The following is a 16,052-nucleotide window of genomic DNA, read 5'->3' on the forward strand; positions in this document are numbered from 1 at the left end:
CAATTCATCACATGCCTGAACAGGGACCATACATCTGGGTGTTCTGGTGTAACTCCAGAACCCTAACCAGTGTCCTTCTGGGCATTGTACTAAGCAGTTAAACTTGACGGGGTCTAAAAGCTAATCTAGCGTCTTTAATGTCCACAGGTTCTCCATATGAAGTGAAAAGACTAGTACACTGAAGACATGGAAGACGACTCAAAACCACTACTGGGCTCCGTGCGGGCAGGGGAAAGTTACACAGATTCGGTGGAGCCAAGAGGAAGAAGGTACGCTAACTCTAAGTCTAATGTCACGAGCAGAGATGAGCATGTTGCATTTTATACCATTTTAGACAATAATTTGACGCAGACATTTACACGTTTTGTTACCTTCAGTGAATGGTGCCAGTAACGTTGTCTTTTGTCTTGACCTTTTTGCTGTGTTGTGTTGTTTTGCTGTTAATATAACTGCTACTGTAAGGTACACATATAATGTGACCAAAGTTACTTATTGATTGATTTTTAAGCTGAGGTCAAATGCAAAATCTGGTTACATAAAACCCATTCTGACTTTTTACAAGGTTTTACTGCCTTAGTAGTGTCAGCATCATGTGTCCTGTTGACTGGGCTAGGCCTCCTGCTGACATGCCCCATCATTGGTGGTGAATCCTTGCCAAGTGTCTTATTTCTTGTTGAATAAACACATTCTTGGCTCTACATGTTGATATTTGACTCAATGGTAGCAGACAGCAATTTCTGTTTTATTTATCTTGAAATGAAAAGGGGCAGTGTGTGGTTCATGGGTTTGTTGTTTCGATATTGTACTGTGTGGCGATTCCCACCGTCCTGGCATATCAGAGCACTTTGCATCAGTGGCAAGCATGTCTGAATTAATCCAGTTTGGTATTTCACAAATACTGATCAACAGGCAGGAGGTCCTGTTGGATTATGTCATGGATTTCCAGAACAACACCCCACCCTCTTCTCAGGGTCCGTGGCATACCTTGGACCTGGTGTTCTTAGAGGCGACACTGTTGTTCAGATACATGTTCCAAACACGCAGCGACTCAATGTTTTCTTAGAAGTCCTTCACCCATGTAGCTGTGAACAATGAATGTTCTTTTAACACCTCCGTGCTGAAGTACACAGGCTCTGTGTGTGTGTGTGTGTGTGTGTGTGTGTGTGTGTGTGTGTGTGTGTGTGTGTGTGTGTGTGTGTGTGTGTGTGTGTGTGTGTGTGTGTGTGTGTGTGTGTGTGTGTGTGTGTGTGTGTGTGTGTCTTCACGTGTTTGCAAGGAGTCTTGTATGTGCTGCACACCTGTACGTGATGATTTAGTTCATTAATATAGGCGTGTGTGTGTGTGTGTGTGTGTGTGTGTACGTGGTGATCTATTTAATTAATATAGGCCTGTTTGTCTGTAGGGCTTTTCATGTGGAGCCCAGGAATATCGTAGATGATGCCCCCCAGGAGCGAGTGTCTTCGGAGGCCTCCATCATGAGCAGCAGAATCCATTACTACAGTCGACTAACGGGATCTTCTGACAGAGTTCTGGTGAGAAACATCATTTACATTTATTCATTTTGCAGACGCTTTTATCCAAAGCGACTTACAAGGATGTATACACATTTTTTACATTTACACTGATGGCAAACTTCACATCAATTAGGGGTTGAGCAATTAGGGGTTGAGCAATTAGGGGTTGAGTGTCTTGCCCAAGGACACTTCGACAGGGAATCGAGCTAGCAACCTTCTGATTACTAAACGACTTCTCTACCTCCTGTACCACTGTCGCATCAGATTTACTTTTCATTCATTCATTCATTCATTCATTCATTCATTCATCTGACAGAGTCCTTTTATCCAATGAAGATGTCATGTATACATAGAACAATTGTGCATGATTTTGCCACTTTAAGCTCTATGTTCAAAGAGGACATTGGCTCCAGAGTAGACGGTCAGTTCCACAGTAATTGCTGATTCAGCTATGAGAATTGAAAATCATCCGGGTTAAAAGGCGTTTCACAAGCTGTCAGTCAGTCTTCAAAAGGTCCCTTTATATGACTGAAGACTGTGTGTAATGGTTTTACTTTGCCATATTAGACAGTCATTAGACAGCCACCATTCCTTCTCTTTACCCAGCCTTGTGATGGGTTTAAGGAGTGTTACTTGTCTTGCCTGAACAGCAGCACAAACTCACTCACAGTGGAATGTTCATGTTCATATTTGAGCTCTACATTCTGAAGTGCTGACATTCTGAACACGCAACCACTCTCTGACATCACCCTGAAAATGATTGACCCGTGTTGACAGCCTGTATGTTTTGTTTACGTCTGGACTATCTTGGTCAGGCTCCCCCAGACCATGTGATCCCACCCGCTGAGGATATCTACGTGTACAGCCCGCTGGGGACTGCATTCAAAGTACAAGGGAAGGACGGGGCCTCCAAAAATCCCAGCATTATTACCATGTATGTATCGTATATCTTCACCCATTATATTCTAGTTTGAATATGTGGCTTCCATTAAGCAAGTGGGACATTTTTTACCTGTTGACACTTGGAGATTTACTTCAATGCCTTCTGATAAGCAGCTGTGTTAGAAAAGGAAAATGAATCATGGACCGTTATCATGGTCTGTTATCATGAACTGTTATCTGTTATCTGTTTTGACACAAATTGTCCTTGTTTTGTAGTTTTGCCATTTGGAACACAATGATGGGGACGTCAATACTTAGCATTCCATTTGGAATAAAGCAGGTATTTTCAAGTCCATTTCCAATGGAGAGCAAACATGGCATATGAACAATTGTGTTTAATCCAGTTCAGTTGCCAAATAGATCTAGATGTTTAGCTTTGTCATTCCTAATAGCTGGCTAAATGTGTTTCTTTTTCTAGGCGGGATTCACACTTGGGATTATCATCCTCGTCCTAATGGGGATACTCACCTTATATTGCTGTTACAGGGTGCTGAAGTCGACTAAATCTATACGTAAGTATGCAAGCGTACTATAGCTCTTCTGGTTGTACAATGCAGCTTCTTGATCCAAATTGTATTCCTCACTACTGACACTGACGCCTACCATAAGCACACTTTTGTATTGATACTTTGATACACTCTCAACCACCTATCACTGATCAAATGTGCAAATGTTGCAGTCTTTTTCTACAGCATTGACTCAGCCTATATTTATTTTCATGGCAGTCTTTGTCCACCAATAGGCTGGCTCTTTCAAAAACACCCAATCCTCTGATGCTTGTTACTCTAGCACGTGTCCTGCTAAGAGATCGTCTGATGCTTGTTACATTGGCACGTGTCCTGCTAAGAGATCGTCTGATGCTTGTTACATTGGCACATGTCCTGCTAAGAGATCGTCTGATGCTTGTTACATTGGCACATGTCCTGCTAAGAGATCGTCTGATGCTTGTTACATTGGCACGTGTCCTGCTAAGAGATCGTCTGATGCTTGTTACATTGGCACATGTCCTGCTAAGAGATCGTCTGATGCTTGTTACATTGGCACGTGTCCTGCTAAGAGATCGTCTGATGCTTGTTACATTGGCACGTGTCCTGCTAAGAGATCGTCTGATGCTTGTTACATTGGCACGTGTCCTGTCAGGGGATCCTCCGATGCTTGTTACATTGGCACGTGTCCTGCTAAGGGGATCCTCCGATACTTGTTACATTGGCACGTGTCCTGCTAAGGGGCATCCTCTGATTATGCTTATGCAACAAGCGTCAGAGGATGGCACGTGTCCTCCTGTCAGGGGATCCGTGATGCTCGTTATACTGGCACGTGTCATTTCAGGGGATCCGTTATGCTCGTTATACTGGCACGGGTCCTGCTAAGGGATCTGTTTGTTGCTTCCTTACTGTCATGCATTCTGGCAAGCTGGGTATGTAGGTATGAAGACAGCCTATTAAGCACTGACTGCACGTGCAGGGAGGGGAGGGGAGCGGCCCGTTTGACACGGAGATGCAACTGTTCACACATTGTAGTTGAGGCCAGGAGCCCTGAGTCATGGTGATACAGTAGACTCCCAGTTTCCCATGAGCCAATCAATCGCAGTGAAGTGTGATCAAGTATTAGCCCCGATCGAATGTTCGATTTCGACACTGTTTTACACTGTTCTACGCTGTTTAACACTGTTCAACACTGTTCTACACGGTTCAACACTGTTCAACACTGTTCTACGCTGTTTAACACTGTTCTACACTGTTCAACACTGTTCGACTGTGATCGAATGTTCGATTTGGACACTGTTTTACACTGTTTTACGCTGTTCTACGCTGTTCTACACTGTTCTACGGGTTCTACATTGTTTAACACTGTTCACTGGCCCGCTGAATTTGCATGCTCAGGAAATGAAAGTTTTATTGTCCCCCCCCCCCCCCCCCCCCCCCACAGCATATGTGGACACCTCGGACTGGGAGTTTCCTGATGTGTGCAGGTACTATTTTGGGGCGTTTGGGAAGTGGTCGAGTCTGATCTTCTCAATGGTGTCACTAGTTGGTGCCATGGTGGTATACTGGGTGCTCATGTCCAACTTCCTGTTCAACACGGGCAAATTCATCTACAGTAAGTAGTCTGGACAGGCTCCCCTTTTTCATAGTATCTCTTATGAGGTTTAAATGCTAATCTGACTTGATCTCTTCCCTGCTAGACTCTGTCCATCATATCAACATGACCGATCCTGACTTTGGAACAAATGGATCCGATAGAGGTAAGAAATTCCCTTTGTCATATCGAAAGTCCATGTGATCTAACAGCTGAATAGATTAGTTTTCGCCCAGTCATTGTGTGCTTAAAATGTATGTTGTTTATGTCTGTAGTGTTTGCATGTCAGAGATTGTATTCATAATGCAAACTGCGCATATGTATCAATGAAAACCACCTCAAGATTTGGGTCAAAAATGACTTTAAGAGCGCCTGCTTCATGATATATGAGGTGTCCAACTGACTCTGGACCTCATTTGTTTCAACTTGTTTATATTTGTTGTGCTCTGACATCCAGTGTAAATAAATCAGAACCTTAAGCCAGCTATAGGGAGGTTTTTTTTTGTGTGGTCTTGTCATGAAATCAACTTCTCCCTCTTCCCAGTGATCTGTCCCTTCCCTGACACCCACCATGTCCACAACCTGAGCGCCCATCTGGCGTACGTGAGTGGGAACAGCTCCACGGCCGGGTTCGACCGCTGGTGGAGCAAGACCAACACCATCCCCCTCTACCTCATCCTGCTGCTGTTCCCCCTCCTCAACTTCCGCTCCGCCTCCTTCTTCGCCAGGTTCACTTTCCTGGGTATGTTCCCCTTTCGCACACACACACACACACACACACACACACACACGCACGCACACGCCAGAGTGTGTTGAGGCCAGCGTCTACTGGGAGGGTAACTGAAACCATTGTCTGAAAGCAGAAACACTCATTCAAACGATGAGCAACAGTCTGAACAGCAGTTACCTTTTGACATGTTCCCTTTCACAGCCTGATTGGGGCGGGGCCAATGTGTTTAAATGGCGTAACTCTGTCTTTTCATTTTTGGCCCCAAAAAGAGATTTTGAAGGAGAATGAAAGGTTGGAAGGTAAAATTGCACTGGGATTATTGGTAGTGCTGGAGTAGCACATACACACATTTCCTTGGAAACAGATGTGCATATTGTGCCTTTTGTATCATGATATCATCTTATGGTTCACCCACTTTCTTTTGACCTGAGGAGGAGTATTCCATAGTTTTATACGCACTGGGATCTTGATCCAGCTGCTTAGGAAAGGCTGAACAGCAGTGTCATTTATTTATGGATTACACAGTGCTTTGATTTAGATCTGTTTACCTACATACAGGATATTGTATTGCTACCCAGAGCATTACAGGTAAAACATGGGTCCTTAAATAGCTACACCCACTTGACATTATCCTTGAATAAAATGATTGCTAAGCCACATCTATTATCTGCACATCTCTATTGAACTCCTTTATTAAGTTGATTACATGCATAATGTATTCCATTGATCTGTTAATTGCATCCTGTCATACTGTCTTGTTCTGATCCATTCAGGAACCATATCTGTGGTGTATCTCATCGTCTTGGTAACCATGAAAGCTTTTCGCCTGGGCTTCCACCTGGAGTTCCACTGGTTTGAACACACTAAGGCCTTTGTTCCAGGTATTGCTTTGATTTGATGGGACATGATGGGGACATGATTGTCATGATTGTCTTCCTTCCTTCCTTTCTGTTTTTGTATTTTGAATGTGAAGGATGGGACAAGAGACAGACCAGATCAAAGATGATCTTAGAGTAACTGTTGATTCAAATTAGCTTTTCAAAGACTTGGCTTGTTATAATCATGCTATGATCTTTTCATAGCTTCAGTTCAAAGCAAACAAACTTAAGTTTATCAAAGAGGAAGTCTGAATGCTAACTGCTATACTGTAACTGCTAATGGGTTTAAGTGGTGTCAACCTCTATTAGTTATTAACTGCTAATGGGTTTAAGTGGTGTCAACCTCCTTTAGTTAAATAAATCAGTGTAGTGACCTTAAAAATGTCAATTAAATTTCATGATTTCACCATGATGTGAACACAGGTACCTTTTCAAGGGAATGTATTCACTTGCAAGGGCAGTGACATGTGTTCCTTGAGTTCTGTACCAACAAGGCTTAACTTCCTTGAGGTCTGTACCAACAAGGCTTAACCCTCCAACCCATCTTCCCCTCCCTCGGGTCTGGTTCCTCAGAGTTTCGACTGCAGTTCCCACAGCTGACCGGGATCCTCACGCTGGCCTTCTTCATCCACAACTGCATCATCACACTCATGAAGAGCAACAAGCACCAGGAGAACAATGTGAGCACAGCCACAACACAGCTAGCACAGCCACAACACAGCTAGCACAGCCACAACACAGCTAGCACAGCCACAACACAGCTAGCACAGCCACAACACAGCTAGCACAGCCACAACACCGCTAGCACAGCCACAACACCGCTAGCACAGCCACAACACAGCTAGCACAGCCACAACACAGCTAGCACAGCCACAACACAGCTAGCACAGCCACAACACAGCTAGCACAGCCACAACACAGCTAGCACAGCCACAACACAGCTAGCACAGCCACAACACAGCTAGCACAGCCACAACACCGCTAGCACAGCCACAACACCGCTAGCACAGCCACAACACAGCTAGCACAGCCACAACACAGCTAGCACAGCCACAACACAGCTAGCACAGCCACAACACAGCTAGCACAGCCACAACACAGCTAACAGCATTAGCAGTATGGCCCACTGTCTGCCAATGCATGTGGCAAACGCATTATGATATCATAAGTTAAATAGGTTTGGACAACACACATATTTATGGGAACATATTAGTGTATAGTTGACTTGTATGTAGGTTGGAGTGCATTTCAAACCACTTCTGAAATCCACAGACCAAGGAGACCAAAGAGAACGTGAAGATGAGAGTTCTTGATGACTCAGTGGACGTGGTTTGAAAGCACTGCAGAAAAGCACTGAGACAAGTTTCACATGCAAACCCTTTAATGTATCAGGGAAAACAGCACGGGATGGATGATCCCATCCCCACTCAGTCTTTCCTAATGGTAAAGTAATGGGTGTTGTGTATTCCCACCTGACTGTGAACGGAATACTACGGAGTGTGAACATCCAGTTGACATAGCTGTGGTGCGGACACTTGTGGAGCGGACCATCAATTGGACTCAATGGTCAAATAGTGATCAATAAATGAATTGGCCTCAATGGTCAAATAGTGATCAATAAATGAATTGGCCTCAATGGTCAAATAGTGATCAATAAATGAATTGGCCTCAATGGTCAAATAGTGAATAGTAAATGTCTAAGTGTGAGTGGGAATAAGGTCAATGACCCCTATGAAACCTCTTCACCGTAGACAGGACCGTGCGTATCGTTCCACTTCTCCTTAAAGCCAAGTCCTTCATGAGGAAGCGTCTCGTATTAGTCACCCGAGCAGGAAACTGAAACTGCCATGTCAGCGGGCCGAGAAATGTCTGCTATCAGCTAGTTCATGATTTGTGCTTGTTAATGTGTGCATCGCAGCATTTTCACTTCACGTTAGCTTTTCGACTCTAACTTAAGGCATGGGTTTGCCGTGTGATTGAATTACGTAGGGTTCTTCAGTGGTTCATTTTGGCCGAAATAAAATAAGAAATGGTTAGGACTGATTGAAATGTTTTCGTAGGTTTAGTGTGGAAAGATCCAACTAGAGTTGATAAATACCATCTGCCAATCAAGCAATATATTGTTACCAGTACAATTTCATAAGAAGAAAAATCACCTGTTGGTATTACATACATATATGTTGTTTTAACTATGTTATGTTTCCACTGTAGCACTCTGAGACAGAGATGGGCAGTATTTCAATTACTTGTATTTGAAATACTAGTTATTTTACTTTTGAGTATTTTGTAATTTGTATTTGATATGGCCGATAAAAAATCGAATGTAATTTGTAACAAAATAGTTTAGAGTGGAGTAATTTTGTATTTAAAATACTCAAAATACTTTCTCCAGTGTTTAGGCAGAGGGAGATTTTTTTTCTGTCGGATTCTACCACTAGACCATCTAATCTGCCTCTGAATGTCATTGGCGAATCAATTTGCCAATAGTGGCAAAAGTGGTGCTTCTTATGGCCCGCCCCTTTTTTCGCCCCAGATCTCTCTCATTGACAAAACAGGGCGGTGTTCGAAAACTTAGATAGCTGTCTTGATCCTTGTCAATTTATCTTCATTAGTACACCGCCTAAAAGGAGGTTATTAAAAGAGCGAATCGAGTTGTTGCACTGAATGTTAACCATCTTGACAGAATGTGACTTGATCAAATCCGTATAATGTCCTTATACGTATTACGAAAGCACGGTGGGGATAGCCCTCCCGGAAGCGAGATTGCAATGAGAACTCTGCTTTGTGAAAACATGAAAGTCACACAGGTGCTGCCTGCAAATATTTATACAGTATATATATACCTAATCAACAAGTTGTTGTCTTTTAATAGCTTTGCTTAGTTACACTGCCATTCTGTGACTGTTCTTCCTTTTTGTGGGGTTCACCAGAGCTTTGTGTACATTATATAGCTCCAGGGGCGTAACTATAGGGGGTGGGGTCACACCTGGGCCCCTGGGTTTAGGGGGCCCGTAGCCAGGGTCCATAGGCATATATTTATGTCAATCTAAATAGTCTGAATTGCCAAGTCACATTGCCCAAAATACTGATGTATACCATATTCAGTGAAAAAATTACACTGACAGGTGTTATAGGCAGAATATGTGTGCGGGGGGAGGGGCGTGGTGGCGGTGGCAGTGGCAGTTACAAACATGAGAAAAAAAGGATACAGGACTCAAATGTTTGGAAACCACTGACAAGGGCCCGTCATAATAGCCTGCACCTTGGCCTCTGGTAACTATGTTACGCCACTGTATAGCCCAAACCTGAATGTTTTGCTATACCAAATTGGAGGAAAACGGAAAATTCAGAAAAAGTATTTCCTATATTTTAAAAATACAAAATACATGTATTGTATTTTGTTACATTTTCTGGCAACAGTATTTTGTATTTTATTTTGATACATTTATTTGAGGGGTAGTTTGTATTTTGTATCAAAATACATTTTGATGTATTTTTGCCCATCTCTGCTCTGAGATTATTATGAATGTAGAGTACGCTATAAATTACATTAATTATTATTATTATTATTATTATTATTTTGTCCACATTCTTGAGTGAGTGTTTGCTGTGTTTGCAGGTCCGGGACCTGTCCTTGGCCTACCTGCTGGTGGGCCTGACCTACCTGTATGTGGGAGTGCTGATCTTTGCATCTTTCCCGTCACCAGAACTCTCCAAAGACTGCATTGAACCAGTAAGAGTGTGTGTGTGTGTGTGTGTGTGTTTGCATCTTTCCCGTCACCAGAACTCTCCAAAGACTGCATTGAACCAGTAAGAGTTGATTTGGCCCTCATGATCGTGTGTGTGTCTGTGTGTCTGTGTGTCTGTGTGTCTGTGTGTCTGTGTGTCTGTGTGTGTGTGTGTGTGTGTGTGTGTGTGTGTGTGTGTGTGTGTGTGTGGTTGGTTCAGCTTCTGTGAAGTGCATGCGGTGTAATGCTGGTAATAGAGACCTTACCACAATACACAGACTTTGTAGGTCAAAGGATATCCTAAACTTTACCGTAGCCTTGCAGATTTCAGAACAAAACAAGCCAACGCTTAACCTATTACCCTTTGCACCATATTATTTCATTACTTTAGTCATTCCAGTCAGTTTGGATAGGCATGGAAACTAAATGAATGGTTCTTTGATAGGCATGGGATCCAAATGTATGGTTCTTCGCTACTCAACTGCTTGCTCACTTTGTGCGTATTCCTGTTGTTAAAATGCAACATTTAAGACAGCTAATTTAGCTCAGTCATTTTGATCGAGATGAAGGCCTACTGGAGAAACTGGATGCCATGTGTTAACATTTACATTTAGCAGATGCTTTTATCCAAAGCAACGTACAGAGGAATGGACAATCATGCTACGAGCAATAGAGACCTCATGTAACAAGAAAAATACTACTTTACAAAAGGAATGTAACTATTGTAAGTGTGAGCTAAGTACTAGTTAGAGGAGATGGCACATTCACTGAGGGTCCTACTGTGGGCAAAATTGGTCTCTGTTTGGTAGTATAAATGCAGCTTTAGTCATTCTTCTGATTTAATTCTGGTTATTGTGAAGTTGGTTATTAATCTGTTCTGTTCTAGAACTATTAGATGTGCACTGTTTCTGTTCCAATTCTATTAGATGTGCACTGTTTCTGTTTCTGTTCTATTAGATGTGCACTGTTTCTGTATCTGTTCTATTAGATGTGCACTGTTTCTGTATCTGTTCTATTAGATGTGCACTGTTTCTGTTTCTGTTCTATTAGATGTGCACTGTTTCTGTTCTATTAGATGTGCACTGTTTCTGTATCTGTTCTATTAGATGTGCACTGTTTCTGTATCTGTTCTATTAGATGTGCACTGTTTCTGTTCTATTAGATGTGCACTGTTTCTGTATCTGTTCTATTAGATGTGCACTGTTTCTGTTCTATTAGATGTAGACAGTTTCTGTTCTATAAGATGTGCACTGTTTCTGTTCTATTAGATGTGCACTGTTTCTGTTCTATTAGATGTGCACTGTTTCTGTTCTATTAGATGTGCACTGTTTCTGTTTCTGTTCTATTAGATGTGAACTGTTTCTGTATCTGTTCTATTAGATGTGCACTTTTTCTGTTCTATTAGATGTACACTGTTTCTATTCTAGTTCTATTAGATGTGCACTGTTTCTGTTCTATTAGATGTGCACTGTTTCTGTCCTATTAGATGTAGACAGTTTCTGTTCTATAAGATGTGCACTGTTTCTGTTCTATTAGATGTGCACTGTTTCTGTTCTATTAGATGTGCACTGTTTCTGTTCTATTAGATGTGCACTGTTTCTGTTCTATTAGATGTGCACTGTTTCTGTTCTATAAGATGTGCACTGTTTCTGTTCTATTAGATGTGCACTGTTTCTGTTCTATTAGATGTGCACTGTTTCTGTTCTATTAGATGTGCACTGTTTCTGTTCTATAAGATGTGCACTGTTTCTGTTCTATAAGATGTGCACTGTTTCTGTTCTATAAGATGTGCACTGTTTCTGTTCTATAAGATGTGCACTGTTTCTGTTCTATAAGATGTGCACTGTTTCTGTTCTATTAGATGTGCACTGTTTCTGTTCTATAAGATGTGCACTGTTCCTGTTCTATTAGATGTGCACTGTTTCTGTTCTATTAGATGTGCACGGTTTCTGTTCTAGTTCTATTAGATGTGCACTGTTTCTGTTCTATTAGATGTGCACTGTTTCTGTTCTATCAGATGTGCACTGTTTCTGTTTCTGTTCTATTAGACGTGCACTGTTTCTGTTCTATAAGATGTGCACTGTTTCTGTTCTATAAGATGTGCACTGTTTCTGTTTCTGTTCTATAAGATGTGCACTGTTTCTGTTCTATAAGATGTGCACTGTTTCTGTTCTATAAGATGTGCACTGTTTCTGTTTCTGTTCTATAAGATGTGCACTGTTTCTGTTCTATTAGATGTGCACTGTTTCTGTTCTATAAGATGTGCACTGTTTCTGTTCTAATAGATGTGCACTGTTTCTGTTCTATAAGATGTGCACTGTTTCTGTTCTATAAGATGTGTACTGTGGAGGATCACTAACCCTTAGCCGTGTGTCTGTTTCAGAACTTCCTGGATAACTTCCCCAGCAACGACGTGTGGGTGTTTGTGGCTCGCACCTTCCTGTTGTTTCAGATGACCACCGTCTACCCGTTGCTAGGCTACCTGGTCCGTGTGCAGGTCATGAGCCAGGTCTTCGGCAGCCACTACCCCGGGTGAGCCTCACGCTCGTCGCGCCCACGCACATTATGTCCAGGAAGCAAAGCCAGAATCCACACATTCAGCACATGGTCATTCCTCTGTGTGATTTTCATGAATACCTCTGGCGTTGTCCAAAGACCTTATGACAGCTGGGTTCACCTTTGGCGTTGTTGAAAGACCGTATGAACGAGTTGTGTCCCTCTGGTTTTGTCCAAAGACCGTATGAACGAGCTGTGTCCACCTGTGGTGTTTTCCAAAGACCGTATGACTGAGCTGTGTCCACCTCTGGTTTCACAGGTTCTTCCACGTCCTCGGGCTCAACGTCATCATCGTCGCCTCTGGGGTCCTCATGGCCAAATTTTACCCCAACATTGGCTCCATAATCAGGTGAGATGGCGCTGAATGTATCTCGGCTATAAAACATAGTCATTTGGGACCCTCCCTTTCAAAGGAAGAAAAAAAGCACATTAGCCAGAGATGTTTGTGTGAGAACTTATGGTTGGAAAGTGCAGTGAAAGTGAATTTTTTTAATTATATTTCTGTCTCAGTTGTGATTTACGTTTATATGACAATTGATTGCATGTTATTTCTTCCAGAAGTTCCCCACGGGATTAATAAAGTATTTATTTATCTATCCATGTTGAGGTTAACTATTTATTTTTCTCTCTCTGTCCCTCTCTCTCTCTCTCCCCCCCCCTCTCTCTCTCTCCCTATCTCTCTCTCTCTCTCTCTCTCTCTCTCTCTCTGTCTCTCTCTCTCTCTCTCTCTCTGTCCCTCTCTCTCTCTCTCCCCCCCTCTCTCTCTCTCCCCCCCCCCCTCTCTCTCTCTCCCTATCTCTCTCTCTCTCTCTCTCCCTATCTCTCTCTCCCCCTCTCAGGTACTCTGGGGCGACGTGTGGTCTGACGCTGGTGTTCGTGTTCCCTGCCCTGATCCACATGATCTCCCTGAAGCGGCGCGGTGAGCTGCGATGGCCCTCCGCCGTCTTCCACAGCTTCCTCATCGTGCTGGGCGTGGCCAACCTGCTGGCCCAGATCTTCGTGTAGCTCTGCAACCCCAGAGCATGATGGGAAACGTAGTCCTGATGAACTAAGACGGTAGCACTCCCTGGGGAAATGAGGAGCCCTCCGATGCTTTTTTTTTTTTTTTTCAAATGGGAAATGTTCGGTTGGATTTTAACCTTTTATTGGTTTGGCTTCAATAGAGTTACGGTTTTAGATGAAACGGCAGAAAAGGAGGGGTTCATTCATCATTCTGACATCAGGCAGTGATGAATACAGCAGTATTGTCAGGGGATGTCAATGTAACCCAACTTGCAAGCCGGTTATAATTGTTTTTATTTAATTGTACGTGGTGCTATGTCAGTGTTTTAATGGTTTGTTGATAATAATGACTGTTGATTTGTAATGACTGACATTATGTGTTAATTGTTTAATGGTATTTGCGGAGGTATTTCCCCAGGGAGTGTTGTTAGTTCGGACTGGTGTTTCCTTCAGTGCTACTACACACAGATCATGGATGGGTTGCTAGACGGTGTGCTAATCATGTTTGTCATGGTGTAGTCAGAGAACTGTGTTTGTCGCTTTAAAGTTTGTCGCTTAGCACAACCTGTCTGCAAGTCATCGGGTGCAGCAGCTTTGGCTCGCAGAGAGATGTGTACAACTACGCCACCTTGAGGTTAGAATGTGCTACTACGCCACCCTGAGGTTTGTATGTGCTACTTTCCCTACCGAACACTTAACACGGCTCCACAGATGGGGAGATTTTTGTTTTCTTATAATTTCCACAGCTCTGTTCACAGTTGATTATGATATGCAGAAAGTCACAAGTTGTATCTAAACATCTTAAACTTGTGAGACATGAGGGGGTGTCATCAGGGGTGTGTTTCTGTCATGTCATGGTTTTCTGTCACAATCTTTGAGTTCTAGAACATTCATCAGTGGAATCACTACAATTCATTCCTGTGTCGAAACCAAAAACATTTTCTGATGTTAAAGTCTTACTTATGAATTCAAACTTTTTTTTTATCGGGTAAGGAATATTATATATTTTTTACTTACACATACATACATACATATCTATCTCCTCATAGAGGTGTTCTGAAAAGGATGAAATATGTCTGCATTCTTTCATCTATGGAGCCATACAGTTAAATATGTTTACAGGTGTTGATGCTGTTGTGCGGAGGTGGTTCTGAAGGCGTTTTAGTAAGAGGCTAACCCAAGGTGTGACCATGTTCTCAGAGCTTCGGTCAAAGCATCAGCACGAGACTCCCAGAACTCAAAACTGACACTTTGCTGTTATCTGAAGACATGAGTGAGTGAGTGAGTGAGTGAGTGAGTGAGTGAGTGAGTGAGTGAGTGAGTGAGTGAGTGAGTGAGTGAGTGAGTGAGTGAGTGAGTGAGTGAGTGAGTGAGTGAGTGAGTGAGTGAGTGAGTGAGTGAGTGAGTGAGTGAGTGAGTGAGTGAGTGAGTGAGTGGGTGAGTGGGTGAATGAATGGGTGAGTGAGTGAGAGAAAGAGTGAGAGAAAGTGAGAGAGAGTGAACGAATGGGTGAATGAATGAATGAATGGGTGAATGAATGAGTGAATGAATGAATGAAGGCAGAGATGACGGATTTCTCACAAGGTGGCCTCATCTTTAAATGGAGAGATACGAGAGGATGGACAAAGGGACTTTGTATTTTATCTGAGAATGGTTCCTAGCAACCAGTGTGTAACCGTGACAACTGAAGCAGGCATAAATGTTGTGTTTGCTAACTTTGTTCGCCAACTGCAGCAACATAACCCTGCTGGATGATTTCTGTTTGGTGAGCACATTGTGGAAGTGACCTAATTTTCTTTAGATGCCTACAAATGTTGAAATGAAATGTACTTAATTTTGCACACGACTTTAAACTCCAAAGGTTTAATCTGTTTTGTAAATATGTGTTGCTTTGCTGGCAATATATTTTATGTTTGCGTATGTACTTTTAGTGACAATAAAATATGTTTGTTTAAAATATGTTTTTGTTTTCACACTGTTGTTGAATATGTAGAATGTAAGACCATCGTTACCTTCATCTGTGTTCAGACAAGTGTCTGTAATGGCCTCCAGCTGACCGTGATGTCAGACATTGTCAAGATGCCACCCCCTCCCTCCCTCCCTCCCTCCAATGGGCACATAAAACATGTGTCAGACCAGACTGCTCATCTCTTTGGAGGGTTCCTGAAGGGTGTTGAAATGCTGTCAGCTGATTACAGAACCTAGAATATCTATTTTTCTGATCACAGTTAAAATGTAAATCTAGCAGGCATAGGTATCCCCCCAAACAACGGAACTTGTTCTTCTACAATCACCTAAGGGCTAAGGCCCAAGGCCAAATCCAGACAGAGTATAAGGACTGACCTCCCGTCATTGGAAAGAGTTTAATCAATTAGATGAATAAGATGTGGTGGAGGGCAGAACAGAACACCACCCACTCAATCCTGTGGGTTCCCTGTGGTCTAGAAAGCCCCCTGTCTCCTGAGGACACGGAGTGCACTTGTTAACTCTTCAGAGCCGCAAGCACATCGTTTCTCATATGACTGGGTTGTGGTCAGTTCACTGCAATCATAATCAATATTTCATCACCTAATAGCATCATACTCATCAATAGCCCTTTTAAATGTATGAAATAAATAAATAA

At 42.6% G+C, this 16,052-nt stretch overlaps 1 protein-coding gene across 1 annotated transcript; it reads left to right on the top strand.

Moving 5' to 3' along the window:
• The first annotated feature begins 142 nt into the window (after window positions 1-142).
• slc38a9 (solute carrier family 38 member 9) lies at window positions 143-15,227 on the top strand. The gene is made up of 14 exons (XM_080841501.1): window positions 143-269; window positions 1,403-1,532; window positions 2,330-2,448; window positions 2,673-2,736; window positions 2,875-2,968; window positions 4,386-4,556; window positions 4,642-4,701; window positions 5,080-5,277; window positions 6,039-6,146; window positions 6,717-6,823; window positions 9,763-9,876; window positions 12,255-12,403; window positions 12,687-12,776; window positions 13,267-15,227. The coding sequence occupies exons 1-14, from the start codon at window positions 187-189 to the stop codon at window positions 13,430-13,432; spliced, it is 1,653 nt and encodes a 550-aa protein (XP_080697627.1). The 5' UTR covers window positions 143-186; the 3' UTR covers window positions 13,433-15,227.
• Window positions 15,228-16,052: the final 825 nt, after the last annotated feature.

This window comes from Sprattus sprattus (assembly GCF_963457725.1).
Source record: "Sprattus sprattus genome assembly, chromosome: 7".
Classification (NCBI taxonomy): Eukaryota; Metazoa; Chordata; class Actinopteri; order Clupeiformes; family Clupeidae; genus Sprattus; species Sprattus sprattus.